Genomic DNA, 14,034 nt, shown 5'->3' with positions numbered 1-14,034 from the left:
TGGGATTTTTTACTTCTCATTGTCACTTGAACAATAAAACAACATTTACTCAGATGATTCATGTTCCTCATGATTGTCTTAGAACACATGACTGACTGGTGGAGGTAAAGGATCACGATGTTTATTAATTCTTATTACTATAGTTTGTCATTTGATTCCCACAAATTATACAATATAAAGACCTTGAGCCCCAGTGTAGTAGGAGTCTCCTGCCTGTGATAGAAGATTAGACGATGGATTCCTGTGACTTTAAGTTCTACCATGAAGATGGATTTGATTCCAGACAATTTCTGGAGGATTACTTTTCAGATAAAAATGACATGGCCTTTAGAGACGACACTTTGGTATTTCCAATTGAAAACCTGAAAAAGATTTTTAAAGGAGGTATGTATCCAGCTTTTTTCAATTTTTTTATTTTTTTTTGTAATTACCTTTTATAATCGAATTTTCATCAATTTATAACATTAACCGTATTCCAGCATCTGTATCACCTAGTACTTTATTAATATTATGTCACCAAACTGATTAATATAAATGTAATTAGTCTAACTATTGTAAATGACAAAAAAGATGAACAAATGTATTTTAGGAGGTGTAAAAGATCTGAGGGGCCACCATGCTGCCCCAGTTATATTACATAAAGGGAACTGAGTAAAGTCTTTTCACCGAACCAGAATCTTTAGAAAAGACATAGAAGGAGATTTACTAAAACCTGTGCAAGGAAAAGTAGAATAGTTGCCCAGAGCAACCAATCAGATCGCTTCTTTACTTCAGAGTCCTATTAAAAAAATAAAATAAGCGATCTGGTTGCTATGGGCAACTGCTCCACTTCCTTCTGGACAGCTTTTAATAAATATCCTTCTTCTGACAATCCTTGCAAAATATACAGAGAATTATTAAGGGTCACTATTTTATTTTATTATAGATGCAATAACATTTAAAGCAACTACAGTATTGTTCAGAATTTTGTGATTTATCAATTTGCAACCCTGTAATTTCCTGACTTTTTTCTTCTCTTTTTGATAATTAGAACTTAATTTCTTGGATATATAGTAATGTGTATTTCACGTTAACTTATAGGCAGTCCACTAAGTGTAACTAGCAGTGACAAAAAGGTGGAATGAAATAGTAGAATATATACGGTATATGGTATTCTCTGTCTATAGAATATAAAGAAATAAGATGCGATTGTGCCTTAAAAACACAAAAAAATAGGACAAAATTAGCTACCATTAATTGTGGTAAGTGATAAGATTAATGAAAGACAGCAATTTATAATATATATATATATATATATATATATATATATATATTATAAATTACTGTATTTTATTAATCTTTCATTAGTCTTCATATATATATATCCCCAGTAAAAATATTATATATATATATATATATATATATATATATATATATATATATATATAATCATCATCATCATTATTATTACTATTATTATTATCATCATCACCAACAATAATATTGTTGCTGGGACATATATATATATATATATATATATATATATATATATATATGTACATATATATATATATATATATATATATATATATATATATATATGTAGTCCCAGTAACAATATTATTGATGATGATGATAATAATAATGATGATGATAATAATATTAATAGTAACGTTATTATTATTATTATTTTGCAGCAACTACAAGGGCCCTGTAGCTTGCTTTAGTTTATCAGTGTATTTATATGGTATTATTTTAACAAATTACTGTCCTTCATTAATCTTAACACTTACCTACCACAGTTACTAACAGCCAAGCTTATCACATTCATTTAAGATGTTTTTTAAGGCATTATCACATTGTATTTTATTATATTCCATAGACAGAATACAATATATCTATTTTCTTAAATCTTATTCCACCCGTTATTGTCCCTGCTAGTTACACTTAGAGATCTGCCTCTGTAATTGATTCCATTTGGGTATATGTATAATATTCAGTAACCTTAGTGTAGTGGTTTATAGGTATTGTGATCTGTGCTCTTTCCCCTTTTATTTCTACTGTACCATACCGTACTGTACCCTGTCTCATCATCCGCCCAGCCTGTCTCATCATCCCCCCATCATTTCCCCCTCCCTCATCATTTCCCCTGTCTCATTATCCCCCCACCCTATCTCATCATCCCCCCAAAATGAAAGGATAGCATACCACGCCACATGCCAAACCCAACATTTTGCTATTGCTTCATCCGGGGCGTCACGCCCGGATGAATCAATAGCGAAATGTTGGATTTTGAGTGTGGCGTGGTATGCTATCCTCTCATTTCGGTTTACTTGCACACTGTTGTCTTATGTTTATATATTGTATTTGATGGGATTTACCATTGTTGATAAACCTTGTACTTTGACCTCCATATCCATTTTACTTGCTTTTAATCATTTTTGTGTATTTCATGACAATTTTTGTAACAATAAAGTACCTTTTGACCTGTAAACGTATGTGCTTTTCTTTGTATAATGCTAATTTAACGTGTGGTCATCTTTTGATCCTTGGGGATTTTTCTGTGTATGACATTTTTGAGGGTTTAAAATATTAGTTACTTCAATAGTTTGGGATTTTTTTCTGCAGGTCAAATTAAAGGAGATGTCCTGATTGACCTCAGCATTGGTCCTATAGCCCATAATCTCTTTGCAGCCTGTGAGTTTTTCAAATATGTCATAGCGCTGAAGGACAGATATACCTGCATCATGGAGCTGAAGAGATGGCTGGACACACGGACAGGAGCATTTTACTGGGGCCATGCCATGAAACTTCATGTAGGCATGGAAGAAAACAGGTAAATATATGGGGGAATTTATCAACAACTTAAGAACCTTTTTGGTGTAAAAAAAAGTTGCAGAAATGTCTGAAAAATTATCTGTGTGCAACTTTGATACTAAGCAGCTACCCCCCCCCCCCCCCCTCATGAATAGAAGGTCGTGGTTGTTCATCAGTATTTTGCACCTGTGCGACCTCCCCTATATGGCATTGTGGCTTATTTACATCATAATGGGAATAGGTTTTTTAACCTGCATTTGTACCAGTAACCAGTAAGTGAGGCCATTTTCTGTGATTTATTTTTTAGTGATTTTTGTCCCATTTTTCTGGACTTATGCTTATGCACAAATTTTGGATTGTCTGCAGCATACAGGTTTGTGCTGCAGGCAATCCAAATACAGTTTCCAAGTAAAAGTATAATACATGTGTTGGGTGCAGCACAAATACAATACAGCAATGCTTACTGCAGATGTGTATAGTGTACTGAGGAATGGACTCCGAGTTGTCGCAGAGTCCCTGCTCTAATCAGATATCAGGCCAACCCAGAGCAGTGACTTTGGAACTCGTCTAGACAGGAAGTATACATTGTATACCTCCTGCTCCGTCAGGAAAGAGTTAAGGGGCAATGCTGTCCATCGCTCCTTAAAGGGTACCTTTCATCGAAAAAAACTTTTTATATATTATAGATTAATGTATGCAGAATAACTTTCCAATAGCATGTTATTAAAAAATATGCTTCTCTCTATTTAATTTTCCACTTTGAAAAAATGACCTGGCCGCAAGCCTTTCTTTAAATAGATTTCAGACTTATGCTGGAGTCCTAAATCTCAGACTGCAGCCGGGACACAGACAAGCTCAGCACTGCTCCCTACTAGGGAGCAGTGCTGAGCTTGTCTGTGTTCTGGCTGTGGGTTATTAACAAATTCTCTCAGTCAGATGGCTTCCACCAATATGCCTGTTAAGTCAATTACAAAAGAAAAAAAATACCTTATTACAAAAATACCTCCACACAACACTTGCTAGCCTTTTAATTAAAAAAAATAAAAAATCTAATTTTTTTTAGTAAAGTCAGTTACAAAAGAAAAACTTTTTTTTTTTTACTTTATTCCCAAAAATTCCTGCACGCAACACTGGCTAGCCTTTTTATTTAAAATAATAAAAAAAAAATAATTTGTTAGTATATTCAGGACGCTCTCCCCAAAAGGGAAAGTAAACATATTGCCCACAGCTTTTTTAATATGCCCCTTTAAATAAAAAAATAAAAAAGAAATAAAAATGTTAAAAAAAGCCTGTTAAAAAAAAGCTATGTGAGAACAGAAGAATAAGCTGTACAGGAACCTGGAGGAGTAAGTGTACAGGTCCTTACACTATGTAGTATACAGGCATCTACATACATGGCTAAAGGTATATCCTAGAAGTGGTTAAATAGGGATGCTCAGCATAGTAAGTTAACCCGTTCAGACCTGAGTCGGTAGAGACATGGCCGGATTGTGCCCCAAAGAGTTGAGTAGCAATGCACAGTTTTACTCCTTAACCCTTTCCTTGCTGGGCAGGAGGTACCTCCTGCACAGTCAAGCTGAAACTATGGCTGTATAGTCTCGGGAAAAGCTAGTAAAGAGCAAGGACTTTTGTCATTAGAGTGACAGTCCTGCTCCTATATACCGGCGACTCTAACTTCATACATGCAGCGCAAAAGGTTTAAGCTCCAGAACAGAAGGTGCTTAATACAAGACTCTCTTTATCTCAAATTTTTAGATTACTTTTGTGTCGCTGCATTAAAAATCCTAAACCTGATTATTATTGAAACTCACCACCTATTCTGGCATGCAGTAGGGCTCCATTTATGTATTACAGCCGGGCTCCTGCTGCTTGATTGAACTGGCACAGTACTAGATGACAAAAATCTAATTATTAAGCTTACATGGTTCTGTATTGGTTTTAAATTTTGGACAATCACTTTCTTATTCTCCCCATTTCTTTCAGTGACCAATTACAGGAAAAAGAAGAAGAAGTCAAATCAGACGTTGCACATGTTGTGAAATGTGACCTTGAGCAAGAAAATATAATGGATCCAATGGTCTTACCACTGGCAGATTGTATCATCAGCGCTTGGCTCCTAGATGCTGTTTGTAAAGACCAAGATGACTATAGGAGATATCTCAGGAAGTTTTCAAGGATGCTGAAGCCTGGAGGACACCTCATATTGATTGGGGATTTAGAGAAAACATATTACACAGTTGGGGATGACAAGATGAAAACTTTTACATACGATGAGAATTTTGCCAGGAAAGCTCTGGTTGGAGAAGGTTTTGCCATTGATAACTGTGTAACTAAGAAGGCATCAGGTGTGAGTGACCTCACTGACTACAAAGGTGTCATATTTATCGCAGCTCACAAAGAGTAGTAGGTCTGTGTAGAAGCTTTACCGGTAATGTGTGCCTGTCATTGAAAATAAATAAATAAAATAAATTTACATTTGAAGGTTGAGAAGGTTGAGATCCCCACTGATCAGGAGAACAAGTAGAAGAAGAGTGCAGTAGCACTTCACTCCCTGGCTTGCAGCAATTACCATCCAGCTTGTCTGGGAGGCCCAACAGACTTATAAAAGGCTACCAATCAATAGATGAGGGCACTGAAGTGGTCAAAGACTTTCAAGCAAAATGGTACGGTCACTAAGTATGAGCTGCGGTCAGTAGCGGTCTGTCACTAGGGGAGACCGGAGTCCTCGTGCCTGTGAGTCCGGAGGTGCTGGGGACCAAGAAATCCAAAGTCGCACCTCAAATACTTGCAAAGAAAAAACAGGGTACCCGCACTCACCGCAGGGCTGCTTTAGCTCGACTCTTCTGGTAGAGACGGACGACCCGGTATAAGACCCGTTTCTTCTGAGCGCTCTGCTACGGGTCTTATACCAGGTTGTCTGTTTCTGCCAGAAGAGTCGAGCTACAGCAGCCCTGCAGTGAGTGCGGGTACCCTGTTTGTTCTTTTCAAGTATTTGTAGACTAATAAAAGGGCCATAGGACGGAGTTTGATGCGATCTCCCGCATGCTTCTTCTGTTCTTTTTTCCTAATTGGTGGGGGTTTCAGCACTAAGACTCCAACCAATCAACTCTTTTGGCATGACTCTGTGACATGTCATCATTTTTTAATTTTTTTTTTAAATGACAGGTACACAGTTTTATTTACATTAAACAGCTTCAACACAAAATATTATAACTGTACAGGGTTTCCTCTATCATCCTATTTCCCTTAATTTATAGAGAATCCTATTAAACTACTTAGTATATGTCCAGTGTATGATCTGAATGTATAACAATATAACTGTCCAGGTTTAATATAAAAGATCTTGTGTTTTATGTATCCCAGAGTATAGTCTTCTAAACACTTTTAAAGCGGATCTGACAGCAGCTAAACAGGGGTAAGAATAAGCCCATGGCTATATAAGGCTTCTCGTCAGTATACCGGGGATAATTTTTTTTTTTTTTTAATATCTCTATAGTCCTTTTCAGCACTGAGATGTAAGCCTTTTTTTGTTAATATGTATATGAGGCTCAAGTGTTTAGTGGGTGGTCCCAGGGTTATCCAGCCCACTTACCCTAAATCACTGCCTCTGTGCCTGTTTGCATACGCCTACCTCTTTTGATTGGCAGTGGGTCGTTTTTTTCAGCACGTGGTAATAAAAGATCAGCTGGTTATCCCCGGGCCTTGCCAAAGTGAGGAACGCCCACTGGACACTTGAGCCTTATTATTTTTTAGCAAAAAAATGATATCTCGGCATTAGAAAGGTTTATGGAGAAAAAAAGGTATGCCTCAGTTTCTGACGAGAATCCTTATCTAACCATGGGCTTATTTTTGCCCCTGTGCCGCTGCTGTCAGGACTAGTGTTGAGCGTGAATATTCGAAATGCTAATTTTTACCGCGAATATCGACACTTCGAGATTTTTCGAATATTTTGAATATAGTTATATATATATTAGTAATGACGAATATTATTATAATTTTTTTTAAATATGCGAAAATATGTGAATATATGCGAATATGCAAATATTCAGTCAGAGGACACTGATCCCTCTTTTTTTAGGTTAAAGATATAATCGCGCATGCGCATTATAAATTTTTGCATGGAAAAAAAGAGAACGAACATAGTGAATATGCAAATATCCCGAAAATAGGACAAATATTCGTCCAAATATTCGCAAAATATTGCAAATTTGTATATGGCCCCTGCCGCTCACTAGTCAGGACCCCTTTAAGAACTTTTATTCTTTTAAGAAGATTCAAACTTTAGGTTATATGATATAAATTTATTGAGAACCCCTTTGATTATGAAATCTTACTGTGGCTTATAGATATGGCCTGATCCTCTAGAACATCAAAGGGGTCTGACTTTTGGAATAAGTTGCTTTTTCATTGTTCTGTTTAATATTTACCTTATATGAAGGGGAGCCTGAGACGAATCTACAATGTGCCCCAGACCAAGAAAAAAAAACACTTCTCAACACGCTAAAACATCTTTTATTTAATGCACCACTTAAAAATAAATGTTATATTCATATATCTGCAAATTGCCAAAAGCATTTGTTACGCCGAGCGCTCCGGGTCCCCGCTCCTCCCCGGAGCGCTCGCTACACTCCTCTCACTGCAGCGCTCCGGTCGGTTCCACGGACCCGGGGCGCTGCGATACCGCCTCTGGCCGGGATGCGATTCGCGATGCGGGTAGCGCCCGCTCGCGATGCGCACCCCGGCTCCCGTACCTGACTCGCTCTCCGTCAGTTCTGTCCCGGCGCGCGCGGCCCCGCTCCCTAGGGCGCGCGCGCGCCGGGTCTCTGCGATTTAAAGGGCCACTGCGCCGCTGATTGGCGCAGTGGTTCCAATTAGTGTTTACACCTGTGCACTTCCCTATATCACCTCACTTCCCCTTCACTCCCTCGCCGGATCTTGTTGCCTTAGTGCCAGTGAAAGCGTTTCCTTGTGTGTTCCTAGCCTGTGTTCCAGACCTCCTGCCGTTGCCCCTGACTACGATCCTTGCCGCCTGCCCCGACCTTCTGCTACGTCCGACCTTGCTTCTGTCTACTCCCTTGTACCGCGCCTATCTTCAGCAGCCAGAGAGGTTGAGCCGTTGCTAGGGGATACGACCTGGTCACTACCGCCGCAGCAAGACCATCCCGCTTTGCGGCGGGCTCTGGTGAATACCAGTAGTGACTTAGAACCGATCCTCTAGCACGGTCCACGCCAATCCCTCTCTGGCACAGAGGATCCACTACCTGCCAGCCGGCATCGTGACAGTAGATCCGGCCATGGATCCCGCTGAAGTTCCTCTGCCAGTTGTCGCTGACCTCACCACGGTGGTCGCCCAGCAGTCACAACAGATTGCGCAACAAGGCCAACAGCTGTCTCAACTGACTGTTATGCTACAACAGTTACTACCACAGCTCCAGCAACCATCTCCTCCGCCAGCTCCTGTACCTCCCCCGCAGCGAGTGGCCACTTCTGGACTACGACTATCCTTGCCGGATAAATTTGATGGGGACTCTAAGTTTTGCCGTGGCTTCCTTTCCCAATGTTCATTACACTTGGAGATGATGTCGGACCAGTTCCCCACTGAAAGGTCTAAGGTGGCTTTCGTAGTCAGCCTGCTGTCTGGAAAAGCCCTGGCTTGGGCCACACCGCTCTGGGACCGCAATGACCCCGTCACTGCCTCTGTACACTCCTTCTTCTCGGAAATTCGAAGTGTCTTTGAGGAACCTGCCCGAGCCTCTTCTGCTGAGACTGCCCTGTTGAACCTGGTCCAGGGTAATTCTTCCGTTGGCGAGTATGCCGTACAATTCCGTACTCTTGCTTCTGAATTATCCTGGAACAATGAGGCCCTCTGCGCGACCTTTAAAAAAGGCCTATCCAGCAACATTAAAGATGTTCTGGCCGCACGAGAAATGCCTGCTAATCTTCATGAACTTATTCACCTAGCCACTCGCATTGACATGCGTTTTTCCGAAAGGCGTCAGGAGCTCCGCCAAGATATGGACTCTGTTCGCACGAGGCGTTTCTTCTCCTCGGCTCCTCTCTCCTCTGGTTCCCTGCAATCTGTTCCTGTGTCTCCCGCCGTGGAGGCTATGCAGGTCGACCGGTCTCGCCTGACATCTCAAGAGAGGACACGACGCCGCATGGAGAACCTCTGCCTGTACTGTGCTAGTACCGAACACTTCCTGAGGGATTGTCCTATCCGCCCTCCCCGCCTGGAAAGACGTACCCTGACTCCGCACAAAGGTGAGACAATCCTTGATGTCCACTCTGCTTCTCCACGTCTTACTGTGCCTGTGCGGATGTCTGCCTCTGCCTTCTCCTTTTCTTCTGTGGCCTTCTTGGACTCTGGATCTGCAGGAAATTTTATTTTGGCCTCTCTCGTCAACAGGTTCAACATCCCAGTGATCAGTCTCACCAGACCCCTTTACATCAATTGTATAAACAATGAAAGATTGGACTGTTCCATACGTTTCCGCACGGAGCCCCTTCTAATGAGCATCGGATCTCATCACGAGAGGATTGAACTTTTGGTCCTCCCCAATTGCACCTCGGAAATTCTCCTTGGACTTCCCTGGCTTCAACTTCATTCCCCAACCCTGGATTGGTCCACTGGGGAGATCAAGAGTTGGGGGCCCTCTTGTTCCAAGGACTGTCTAAAACCGGTTCCCAGTAACCCTTGCCGTAACTCTCTGCTTCCTCCAGTAACCGGTCTCCCTAAGGCCTATACGGACTTCGCGGATGTTTTCTGCAAAAAACAAGCGGAGACTCTACCTCCTCACAGGCCTTATGATTGTCCTATCGACCTCCTCCCGGGCACTACTCCACCCCGGGGCAGAATTTATCCTCTCTCTGCCCCAGAGACTCTTGCCATGTCTGAATACGTCCAGGAGAATCTAAAAAAGGGCTTTATCCGTAAATCCTCCTCTCCTGCCGGAGCCGGATTTTTCTTTGTGTCCAAAAAAGATGGCTCTCTACGTCCTTGCATTGACTACCGCGGACTTAATAAAATCACGGTTAAGAACCGCTACCCCTTACCCCTCATCTCTGAACTCTTTGATCGCCTCCAAGGTGCCCACATCTTTACTAAATTGGACTTAAGAGGCGCCTATAACCTCATCCGCATCAGAGAGGGGGATGAGTGGAAAACAGCATTTAACACCAGAGATGGACACTTTGAGTATCTGGTCATGCCCTTTGGCCTGTGCAACGCCCCTGCTGTCTTCCAAGACTTTGTTAATGAAATTTTTCGTGATCTGTTGTACTCCTGTGTTGTTGTATATCTTGATGATATCCTAATTTTTTCGGCCAATCTAGAAGAACACCGCCAGCATGTCCGTATGGTTCTTCAGAGACTTCGTGACAATCAACTCTATGCTAAAATTGAGAAATGTCTGTTTGAATGCCAATCTCTTCCTTTTCTAGGATACTTGGTCTCTGGCCAGGGACTACAAATGGATCCAGATAAACTCTCTGCCGTCTTAGATTGGCCACGCCCCTCCGGACTCCGTGCCATCCAACGTTTTTTGGGCTTCGCCAATTATTACAGGCAATTTATTCCACATTTTTCTACCATTGTGGCTCCTATTGTGGCTTTAACCAAAAAAAATGCCGATCCCAAGTCTTGGCCTCCTCAAGCGGAAGACGCCTTTAAACGACTCAAGTCTGCCTTCTCTTCGGCTCCCGTGCTCTCCAGACCTGACCCATCTAAACCCTTCCTATTGGAGGTTGATGCCTCCTCAGTGGGAGCTGGAGCTGTCCTTCTACAAAAAAACTCTTCCGGGCATGCTGTTACTTGTGGGTTTTTTTCTAGGACCTTCTCTCCGGCGGAGAGGAACTACTCCATCGGGGATCGAGAGCTTCTAGCCATTAAATTAGCACTTGAGGAATGGAGGCATCTGCTAGAGGGATCAAGATTTCCAGTTATTATTTACACCGATCACAAGAACCTCTCATACCTCGAGTCTGCCCAACGGCTGAATCCTCGTCAGGCCAGGTGGTCTCTGTTCTTTGCCCGATTTAATTTTGAAATTCACTTTCGGCCTGCTGATAAGAACATTAGGGCCGATGCTCTCTCTCGTTCCTCAGATGCTTCTGAAATTGAACTCTCCCCTCAACACATCATTCCTCCTGACTGCCTGATTTCCACTTCTCCAGCCTCCATCAGGCAAACTCCTCCAGGAAAGACCTTTGTTTCTCCACGCCAACGCCTCGGAATCCTCAAATGGGGTCACTCCTCCCATCTCGCAGGTCATGCGGGCATCAAGAAATCTGTGCAACTCATCTCTCGCTTCTATTGGTGGCCGACTCTAGAGACTGATGTGGTGGACTTTGTGCGAGCCTGCACTATCTGTGCCCGGGATAAGACTCCTCGCCAGAAGCCCGCTGGTCTTCTTCTTCCTCTGCCTGTTCCCGAACAACCTTGGTCTCTGATTGGTATGGATTTTATTACTGACTTACCCCCATCCCATGGCAACACTGTTATTTGGGTGGTCGTTGATCGATTCTCCAAAATGGCACATTTCATCCCTCTTCCTGGTCTTCCTTCAGCGCCTCAGTTGGCTAAACAATTTTTTGTACACATTTTTCGTCTTCACGGGTTGCCTACGCAGATCGTCTCGGATAGAGGCGTCCAATTTGTGTCTAAATTCTGGAGGGCTCTCTGTAAACAACTCAAGATTAAATTAAATTTTTCTTCTGCATACCATCCTCAATCCAATGGACAAGTAGAAAGAATTAACCAGATCTTGGGTGACTATTTACGACATTTTGTTTCCTCCCGCCAGGATGACTGGGCAGATCTTCTACCTTGGGCCGAATTCTCGTATAATTTCAGAATCTCTGAATCTTCCTCCAAATCCCCGTTTTTCGTGGTGTACGGCCGTCACCCTCTTCCCCCCCTCCCCACCCCCTTGCCCTCTGGTCTGCCCGCTGTGGATGAAATTTCTCGTGATCTTTCCATCATATGGAGAGAGACCCAAAATTCTCTCTTACAGGCTTCTTCACGCATGAAGAGATTCGCGGATAAGAAAAGAAGAGCTCCTCCCATTTTTTCCCCTGGAGACAAGGTATGGCTCTCCGCCAAATATGTCCGCTTCCGTGTCCCTAGCTATAAGTTGGGACCACGCTATCTTGGTCCTTTCAAGATTTTGCGCCAGATTAATCCTGTCTCTTACAAACTTCTTCTTCCTCCTTCTCTTCGTATTCCTAATGCCTTTCATGTTTCTCTTCTTAAACCACTTATCATTAACCGTTTCTCTCCCAAATCTGTTCCCCCCACTCCTGTCTCCGGCTCCTCGGACATCTTCTCCGTCAAGGAAATTTTGGCATCTAAAAAGGTCAGAGGGAAAACCTTCTTTTTAGTGGATTGGGAGGGTTGTGGTCCTGAAGAGAGGTCCTGGGAACCTGAGGACAATATCCTGGACAAAAGTCTGGTCCTCAGGTTCTCAGGCTCCAAGAAGAGGGGGAGACCCAAGGGGGGGGGTACTGTTACGCCGAGCGCTCCGGGTCCCCGCTCCTCCCCGGAGCGCTCGCTACACTCCTCTCACTGCAGCGCTCCGGTCGGTTCCACGGACCCGGGGCGCTGCGATACCGCCTCTGGCCGGGATGCGATTCGCGATGCGGGTAGCGCCCGCTCGCGATGCGCACCCCGGCTCCCGTACCTGACTCGCTCTCCGTCAGTTCTGTCCCGGCGCGCGCGGCCCCGCTCCCTAGGGCGCGCGCGCGCCGGGTCTCTGCGATTTAAAGGGCCACTGCGCCGCTGATTGGCGCAGTGGTTCCAATTAGTGTTTACACCTGTGCACTTCCCTATATCACCTCACTTCCCCTTCACTCCCTCGCCGGATCTTGTTGCCTTAGTGCCAGTGAAAGCGTTTCCTTGTGTGTTCCTAGCCTGTGTTCCAGACCTCCTGCCGTTGCCCCTGACTACGATCCTTGCCGCCTGCCCCGACCTTCTGCTACGTCCGACCTTGCTTCTGTCTACTCCCTTGTACCGCGCCTATCTTCAGCAGCCAGAGAGGTTGAGCCGTTGCTAGGGGATACGACCTGGTCACTACCGCCGCAGCAAGACCATCCCGCTTTGCGGCGGGCTCTGGTGAATACCAGTAGTGACTTAGAACCGATCCTCTAGCACGGTCCACGCCAATCCCTCTCTGGCACAGAGGATCCACTACCTGCCAGCCGGCATCGTGACAGCATTATTAAAATTTCTGTAAACGACCATAGTCTCCTGATATAATTTCACCACTGTTTAGTAGCAAAAACTGCTATGCGGGGTAATACAACCGAGTTTAACAAGTCGAGCCCTCCGAACCCAGATTTGATTGGGTTTGAGGATCGTCAAACTTTCGAACATCGCAGGTTCGACTTAAAGCGTACCTGTCAGATCACCGTAAAAAAAAAAAAATATGTTATTTGGTGCACAGTATCTCATCCTGATCATGTACATATAATTTTCATGTGCCTATGCTCAATATTTCTCTTTGAATTCACTTTATTTACTTTTAGTGATTGCAAAGTGAAAGTACTTTCATTTACAGGCAGGGGGTGGGTCCCTTTATTTTATAACCACTCCCCCTCCCTCTCTCTGCTCTGGGAGCAGTAACCCTTTCCTTTCTGGTTTTATGCTATTCACATATACACATATTCACATATACACATATACACATATATACATACACACATACACACATACACACATACACACATACACACACACACACACACACACACACACACACACACACACACACACACAGCTTTTGCTAAACTACAGCTCCCAGCATGCCCACACATCCTTTTGAGTTACAGTTTTGCAACAGGTGGAGGCATATGATTGTAGCCCCTCTATATCACACACACTCACTTCATATATTTATTGATATACACACATACATATATATCCACACACACACACACACACACACACACATGTTCATACATGCAGGGACACTTACTTTTTAAACAAATAAATCCTCTCTTCACCGGCTGCAGTGTGTTTCTGCCCCACTCCCCCTTCTCTTCACACAAGCAGTCAGTGAGAGCCCAGCTGCAGTGTGCCCCCCCCCCCCTTTCTCCTCACATGGCAGAAATGTAAACACAGTGATGGAGCTGATAGCAGAGTGCTTGCTGTCAATCATGAAGTGGATCCATGACATAGTGACACAGCAGTGTACACAGCAGGAGTGGAATGCTTCACAAGAGGTGTGGGGGGGGGGGCAGTTC

At 43.3% G+C, this 14,034-nt stretch overlaps 1 protein-coding gene across 1 annotated transcript; it reads left to right on the top strand.

The window, feature by feature from the left end:
• The first annotated feature begins 233 nt into the window (after positions 1 to 233).
• Positions 234 to 5,200, top strand: LOC130293265 (indolethylamine N-methyltransferase-like). The gene is made up of 3 exons (XM_056541767.1): positions 234 to 384; positions 2,608 to 2,815; positions 4,780 to 5,200. The coding sequence occupies exons 1-3, from the start codon at positions 234 to 236 to the stop codon at positions 5,198 to 5,200; spliced, it is 780 nt and encodes a 259-aa protein (XP_056397742.1).
• The last annotated feature ends 8,834 nt before the right edge of the window (positions 5,201 to 14,034 follow it).

Source organism: Hyla sarda, chromosome 10, assembly GCF_029499605.1.
Source record: "Hyla sarda isolate aHylSar1 chromosome 10, aHylSar1.hap1, whole genome shotgun sequence".
Classification (NCBI taxonomy): Eukaryota; Metazoa; Chordata; class Amphibia; order Anura; family Hylidae; genus Hyla; species Hyla sarda.
The sequence above is the reverse complement of the archived record's forward strand: the minus strand, read 5'-3'. Positions and strand labels throughout refer to the sequence as shown.